Below are 8,168 nucleotides of genomic sequence, written 5' to 3' on the forward strand. Positions count from 1 at the left end.
CTGACTGCTTAATTTTAGCGAGTTTTGCTCCTGCATCTTCATATGAAGTAATACCGAAACGGATAATAATGGCTTTCTCAAATTCTCCCCAAGTAACTACAGGTTTAGTTCTCTTCAACCACCTATACCATTGTAAAGCTTTACCATCTAAATTACATGTTGCAAACTTGATTTTTTGATTCGCAGGTGTTTCATAATACTCAAAATATTGTGCATCCTTAAATAGCCAACCTTCTACATCAGATCCATCAAACTTGGAAAAATATAATCGCTCACCTCCTCTTTTTGATTGGTTTTGTCCCTCATTATTCCCAACTGCTTTGCTTTCCACAAGTTGGCCGATTCTCTTAATTAACAAAGCTTGATTTGATGTCATCTCAGCCATCTTCTCCGTTAGCTCACCTAATTGCTTCTCCATAATTACTTGTTTTTGTTTTCGAGCTTTGGACATAAACAGGATACACCTACTCTGATACCAATTGATAAGAACTTAATAGTTCTTACCCACGGCCAGCAAAGTAGACTTTAAAAGAACACAAAAACTTAGAACAAACTTATTATTCTCATAGATAATCAAACTAATAACACTAGACCTTCTTATATAGGCCACTGAACTATAAAATTAAGGAAAGGTAACCTAGAAAGGAAACTACTTCTATAACTAGGAATCTAAAATAAAATTCTTAAAACAGAACAATTTCCAAAAATAAACTAATGCCTAAAACAAGAGAATTTAGGGATTTCTAACCCCTAACCCTAATTTTAATTAAGAATTCTAAGTAACTGGGGATTTCTTATCATATTTCCTATCCATTAAAATCTGAAAATACCATCAACTACTATGAGTTTTTCAAAGTGGATGAGTGGATCCTGCAAGTGTGGAGAGTCGCTATAGTACATTATTTATTCTTCAAGTGGTTTTTCTTTGAAATTACCTGTTCTGTGTCATCAGAAAGCGACTCTGTGAATGAAAATTTCCAACAATCTTTTGCTGGATGAAACTATGCATGAATGATGATCGTTTAAAGAAAATGATAGAAAATAATTTATCAAAGAATTGTTACCATGAGAATTGAAGCTGTGTAAGTTTGGTAAGTTACAAGTTTTACATTACTATACAGGTCCATTTTTGAGAATTAGCGGTTAGGTTTTATGGAATTTTGAAAATCCATAGAGGAATCTTTGGGTCCATAATGAAATTAAATGCCTCCAAACATCAAGTAATTATAAAGACCTCAACTTTAGATACTCGGAAGGATCTCAATATAAAATTGCCATCGTAGGGCCTTACCCATCGTCGACCACAAACTCCTAAAAGAAACCACACCTCAGCAAAATATCTTTTTATTTAATTACAAATCAAGGACAAAAATGAGAAAATCATCAATTTTGCTCTTTTTCTTTCTCGTTCGCAAATGCCATCCACAAAATGAAGTGTTCCTCTGTAGTTTAATATAAAGATTTGGATTTAATTGTTTATACGAAAGATGATGCAACTAACCAATGACGTAATTACACGTATTAAAATAACTGATAAATAATTAGAAAACCATAAAACATGATTACGTGTCTATACGTCATTGGTTGGTCTCATAGTGAGATTATAAGGAGATCAACGTATTGAATAGGAGCTTTTTGAGTTTATATACCACGTCAGCTATTTTCACACTTGGTCTTCATTTTAAGAATTTGCTCGAGTAGCAGCTTCACGTCATAATGTAGCTACAAAATATTTGAAAGGTTACATTACCTGTAATATTTCTCCCTCTCTCTCTAGATTCTTTCTCTCTAGACTCCATCTCTCTCATTTCATCATCATATTTTTGTTGGGATTATTACAAGTATTATAACTTACAGTGCTTACATCTTATATAGACAGATAGATATTTCAAATATATCCATCTCTGTACTTCTATCTATATATCTCTACCTATATATAGGTCGTAGAGAGAGAGAGATAAAGAGAGTCGACGATAATCAGCTTGATTGGGTTTAGGGTACAACAACAGACAGACATAGACGATTGAGAGATATCCATAGTAGAAATGGGGATGGAGTCAGTAGCGAATAGTATTGTATGGGATGTGATACCAGGTTTGGCAATGGTGTTAATGGAGGGAATAACAGTTGGATTGACAATAATGACTAAAACAGTCATGGCAAGAGGAATGAGTCCCTTTGTTTTTATTGCGTATACAAACATTCTTTCAACTCTCATCCTCTTGCCTTCTTTCTTCTTCTTTCACAGGTACTGCACCTACCGACTGACCTACATAACTGCATATTCCTTAGTTTGTAAAAGTAAATGTAAACTATCGTCATATATTACTGTCCAACAACTTTATTACCGTCTTGAGACCTATGTCTCTGGAGATCTTAATATTACCTCATGATTGAACTTGCAGTTAGTTAATCTCAAGGAAATACTTATTTATAGTTTGTTATTGATTAATTAAACTCTATTATGTGTCTTATGTTATTCTTCTTCTTCTTTTCAGGCCACAAAAATCTTTCCTCACTTTCTCTCTCCTCAGTAAATTCTTCTTCCTCGGATTAATAGGGTATGTAACTAATCTCAAAAAGAGATTCATTCTCCTTGTAAATCTTTGATTTTAGTTTTATGGTTTTGCTATAATAATGAAAAGCATATATCAATTATTATGTGTTCATATGATAAAGTTATTATCATGACAAGAAAAGGTAATACATGATTATATAAACAGAACAGGCCTGAATTTATCCTGAAATATATAGGAAAAAACATGGGTTGGGCTTGACTATTGTGCTGTTATATTTTTAATTTGAAGCATAGATCTGTTATGTTGTTTGAACTCTGAAACAGAAATAGATACAGTACCAAATTGTACTGAGAAAATATGCATTAGCCATTACATTGTTTTTCTTTTTTGGAAGTAAGAAATGGAAAATAAACTTATTAATTAGGTTCTCATTACATACTACCAAACTAAAGTTGTTAAACTTTAAACTTAACTAATTAATCAAGATCTGACACTACATATAACTAACTAATATCTGTATAATTTTCATTACAGTATATAATATTATTTCTAATATAACTTGTTGGACACGTTGGGACTATCTATGGCTGCAGGGTTACTCTAGCTCAGAATTTTGCGTTCATGGGGTTAAGCTACAGCTCTCCCATAGTAGTAGCAACAATGGCGAATCAGCTCCCCGGTTTCTCTTTCCTCCTTTCGATGGGTTTGAGGTAGTTTTTCATCACCTTCATCTTTGATATAAGGTAGTTTTTTACTTTTTGTGAGCATCAACATATCAAAGTCAGTTCGTGCATGCATGATGAAGGCAGACTAAATAGTATGCGGTTGTAGTATAACAAAAAAGATAAATAAGTTTTTTTTTTCTTTTATCGATCAAAGAAAATAGATTAAAAGGCGCACAAGCCATATGTAGTATGTGGTATAAGAAAAACAAGTTGGAAACAACAGACCATGACAACTTTTATCTGTTGAAGATGTTCCCAGACTCCCACTAGAGCATTCAAACTCATGCTATAGTTAATGGCTTGGATTGTCATCTTTCTCCTTAGTTGTTGTTTGCCTGCTGCCATTAACTGTACGTGGTTCCAACTCTACAAGTATTATTATCTTAAAAAAAATGGATCATTGGATGGAAGTACATTATTAGGTAGTTTATATTATTCTGTGGAAGTTTTCCTTTTCTTTATGCTGAGTAGAGAGGTACACAGAAGTCGCAAGCAAAGACTGCCTCTTTATCTTTGTTTTTCTCTCTAATTCCTTAAAAAATATACACTAGTCTCGTATATTACAATATGTACGATAGATAGCCAGTTTCCTGAAGGTGCTCGTATAAGTCGACAAGCTAGTCGACGCAAGCCAGGATCAAATGGGTTTTCAAAATTCAAGCCCATTGTAAAGACTTGCATAATCCTGTACTCGTCATATATATGTCATCTTATCGACTTGTCAGTGAGTCAGCGACTCAATTCAGTTGTCATTCTTATGAAATGGAACTTTATGATTTACTTGTAGGTGTGGCCAAGTAGGATTTAGAAGGACAAGTACCCAAGCAAAATCAATAGGGACGGTGGTATCAATCGTTGGAGCAGTATTTGTTGCTACGTACAAGGGCCCAACACTCTGGAAACCTTCTACATATCAGCTTTTTCTTTCCTCATCACCACGGCCACTATTTCTCTTCGGCTCCACACCAGAAAGTTGGGTACTTGGATGTATTTTACTTGCCATTGCTACTTTATGTGCTTCAGTCTGGAACATAATCCAGGTACTGTTTATCTACATATTATCGATTCGTATTAATTTATTAGCCAATATGGAGATTTATAATATTTTTTTTTTCATCTAAAAATAGGTTAAAACGGTGAAAGAATTCCCAGAGCCAACGACTATTGTAACCCTTTACAGTCTCTTCGGAACAATTCAATGTGTAATTATATCTGTGATTGCGGAAAGAGATCCATCTGCTTGGCTCATTACAGATAAAATGGAGCTTAGCAACATTTTACTATCGGTAAGAAGAATTCAAATTGATCTTATCATTTATTGTAGTAGTATTTATTGCTAATATGTAGTAAAATTTTGGGTTTGATTTATGTATACACAGGCATTTTTCGGGAGTATTGTTCGTAGTACGGTTCAAGGATGGTGTATGCGTACAAAGGGACCTCTTTTTATAGCTATGTTCAAACCTTTCACCGTTTTCATCGCTGTCAGTTTCGGTTTCATGTTCTTTGGCCATACTTTTCATTTCGGAAGGTTTGCATTATACTCTAATCATCTCATCTATACCTCCATCACATTTATCCCATTTATGCGACAAAATTCCCTGCCTGGCTGGTTTCTGTCTCTCATAAAACTGCAAAATATTCTGCCATAACCAAAAATAATGACTTGTTAACTTTTCCATTCCACACATTTAGAGGCATCTTAATATATGCTAATGGTATACAATTTTATTGGTGCAGTGTGATAGGATCATTCATAGCTGCCATGGGATATTATTGTTCAATGTGGGGTCAAGTTAAAGAACGAGAAGAACATCAAATTGGACAGCACCAAAATGGAAGCAGTAGTCATACTAGCAGTAGTAGTAAGAGTTATGGCGACGACGACCAGTCTTCTGTAACTATTAAGACACCTCTCTTGCAAGACCAACATCGTGTTGGGCATGAAGAAGTGTAGTGGAAAGAGGAACTGTTAAATAAGAACCATATTGATAATTGAAGCTCAGCAAGTAAGTTTGTTTATCTCTTCTTTTACGAGCAAATTTATTGGGTGCTGTTGCCCATGACCTGAATTCAAAATCGAATTTATATCTACGCAATAATTATTAAGAGCTTTGTGATTAATTTGTATTTCAACATGTAATTTGTAGGTGAAGGCGAATTTTCCAGCCATTGTAGGAGCAAATCAAGAATATGTGAATAAATAAATTAAATTGAGGTGAAAATGTATAAAAAGCTTTTTTTTTTTCTTTTTTTTTTTTTTTTTTTTTGATGTTGATCAATGCCAATGCTGTTGGTATTTTGTAATGAGTGTGAGAGAATAGAGTAATTAATTAAACTGCAAGCCCTTGAAAGTTTGATGTGTTCAATAAGAACATTGCCTTGTCTTGAGATGAGTTGATTTGAAACTATAAATGCGGTTTAAGTGTGCATTATTATTACAGTCTCGTGTTTGATTTTTACTCTTTGGAGCTGCCTCATTTAATTGGTCACGTCTGATAGTAGTAACCGGTAACTACAATCCCTGTTAAATAATTTTATCCATGGAAGTAGACACCTCAAATCAAAATAATTCAGTGGCCAACCGGGTTTTTAAAATGAGAGGGGCTAAAAAACAGAAACAGTATACGGAGGAGAAGGAAAACATACTCAGTGGTATAGAAACATTATTTTTCATGTACCTGGATGTTACCCTTGGTTTACAGGTTTATTATCAAATACATACTTGAAGCATTTCAACAAACACTTACTAAGCAACTCTATACTGCGTAATATGTAACAATCCCTCCCTTTTCTTTTTCTCTGATCTTCCTCTTCTTATTTTGTTAATTAACAAGAAACAACACATATGAAAAACATGGTGACTAAATTGTTAAGCCTGGTAAATTAAGATAAAGTTCTCTTTTTCTTTTAGACACGATCAACGCGGGAATTGAGCATGCAACCTTTAGGTTGGGAGCCCAACCCTTAGCCAACTTGGCTAATGCCAGTTGATTTTTTTTTTTTTTGAATAAAGTTTAAATCACTAACTTGGTGAGGTTTTATAAGAAAAAGGGAAGGGGAGCCTAAATTTTCTTTTTCTCGATGAGTCATGTTGTAACGAGGTCACCCTCGTGACAACCACCATAAGGATGTACCTCCTAGTCCTTAGAAAATACATTATAGATATGCGCATATCTCTAGAAAGAATATTGAAAATATAATTATTTTTATATGGCAGTGACTAAATGCAACCCGTGGTTGGGTTAAAAACAATCTAAATTGAACAAATACGTTTTGACTAAATACAACCCAGTCAAATACAAACAACAAAATGGTCAAGATGTTTGTATGTATGTCACTGGTATCTCGCCCTTTACTGGTGATGGTATACGCTCTTTTGTCCCAGGGAAAGCTATTTTTAGGCGGTCTCAAGAAAGCGTGCTAAGTACTTAGACAAGTGCACTTCGCTTGGGTATGGTCTTGGTGTTCTGGCTTTCTCTACCTTGGGGAAACTCGGTGAAGACACTTTATGTTTTCTTAAGCGTCTGAAGAACTGTCTTGTTAGTAACGACGTTAATAGTGGCCTTGGTAGTTTATTTTTCCATAGATTAGGCATTGCTATTCAGAGAGGGTTGGTGCCCAGCTTGTTGCTAGGCTGCCAACCAATAGCTTTATATGATTTTTTTTGTAATTTTTCGAGATAACAACAAAATACTCCAGCATTTAGGATTTTAGGGTTTCACAATCACTTGCAAATTATGTCGTGGAGAGTTCATATAGGGAATTGAGATATCAATAATCAATCAGAATTTTCGATTATACCGCAGAGAGTTACAAGTAATTCAGGTTTCTTAAAAAAATAAAATAAAAATAAAAGTAGTTCACTGCCTAGGTTATTTTCACTACTGTTTGATTCAATCAAATCTGATTTTGATTTAATTTTGATTTAATCAGAGACATTAGAATCACACCGTTTTGATCAACCTCTATTTTACTATCATAACTTAATATAAGATAAATCATATGCTAGTGTTCATCTTCCATTAACCCTGTAATACGGAATATAGAGATGAAAGAAAGAGAAAGGACCCGCTTGGCATACGGGTTGTATTTAGCACTTTGGTTTGGTAAAAATGAAAAGTAAAATATGGATTGTATTTGACCTAAACGTGGATTGTATTTAGTCATTATCTTTCATATTTTTCTCACCTTTTAAATTTCACATCCAATTTTTTTTTTTTCTGAATTCTTAAATCTAGCTAGTATTCATCTTCAAAAATGGAAGCAGATGTTGTAATATGTTTAAAGGGGAAACACTTTATATATTACGTGGTCTTCCTACCGATTATATATCTATGTGTGGTTTTGTTTACAGTTCAATAATATTTTAATGAAAACAAATTAGATTAGAATCTCCATACAAATAGTGAAAACACTACTGCATGCAATAGAACTCATCACTCTTCTTCTAGTTTGTACTACTACTAGGCCTTTACCCGTGCCGTAATGGCACGGGACTTGATCATTGTCTATTTTTTTCATCATAAAAATTATGCCACCAAAACTCATTAACACCTCCCGAAGCCATCAACTTGTTTATTTATTTTTTGAATTGGGCTTCAACATAGATACAACAGTGTAAAACGGTTGGTAGAAGACTGGAACCCCAAATCAATCACATTTTCAAGCATTGCTCATATTCACATTCCACATAAACATTTCTCATATTCACATTCCACGTAGAACTTGAAACAGTCATGATTAAGTAGTATAAATATGCCTTATTGAGAGGATTTAATTGTTTAATCCCATATATCTTCAAAATTCCAGTTTAATTAGATTAAAAAAAAACAAATATTACCTCAGTAACATAAATGTTCTCTTAGATTAAGTAGTACAAATATGGTTAATCTTTACAAAATTTATGTTTTGTAATTCATAC

General features: G+C 33.8%; 1 protein-coding gene across 1 annotated transcript; it reads left to right on the forward strand.

Moving 5' to 3' along the window:
- The first annotated feature begins 1,752 nt into the window (after positions 1-1,752).
- On the forward strand, positions 1,753-5,613 carry LOC113297936 (WAT1-related protein At1g70260-like). The gene is made up of 8 exons (XM_026546549.1): positions 1,753-2,248; positions 2,499-2,561; positions 3,113-3,229; positions 4,032-4,284; positions 4,372-4,530; positions 4,624-4,775; positions 4,985-5,253; positions 5,395-5,613. Exons 1-7 carry the CDS (start codon positions 2,046-2,048, stop codon positions 5,199-5,201), a joined length of 1,164 nt encoding a protein of 387 aa, XP_026402334.1. The 5' UTR covers positions 1,753-2,045; the 3' UTR covers positions 5,202-5,253; positions 5,395-5,613.
- The last annotated feature ends 2,555 nt before the right edge of the window (positions 5,614-8,168 follow it).

Source organism: Papaver somniferum, chromosome 7 (assembly GCF_003573695.1).
Source record: "Papaver somniferum cultivar HN1 chromosome 7, ASM357369v1, whole genome shotgun sequence".
Classification (NCBI taxonomy): Eukaryota; Viridiplantae; Streptophyta; class Magnoliopsida; order Ranunculales; family Papaveraceae; genus Papaver; species Papaver somniferum.

What these genes read in the sequence shown, in the direction of transcription:
- LOC113297936 (XM_026546549.1), top strand. Translation starts at nt 2,046, where the DNA reads ATGGGGATGGAGTCAGTAGCGAATAGTATTGTATGGGATGTGATACCA. An exon ending in TCTTTCTTCTTCTTTCACAG is followed by an intron (nt 2,249 to 2,498) that starts GTACTGCACCTA and finishes TCTTCTTTTCAG; the next exon opens with GCCACAAAAATCTTTCCTCA. An exon ending in CAGTCTGGAACATAATCCAG is followed by an intron (nt 4,285 to 4,371) that starts GTACTGTTTATC and finishes ATCTAAAAATAG; the next exon opens with GTTAAAACGGTGAAAGAATT.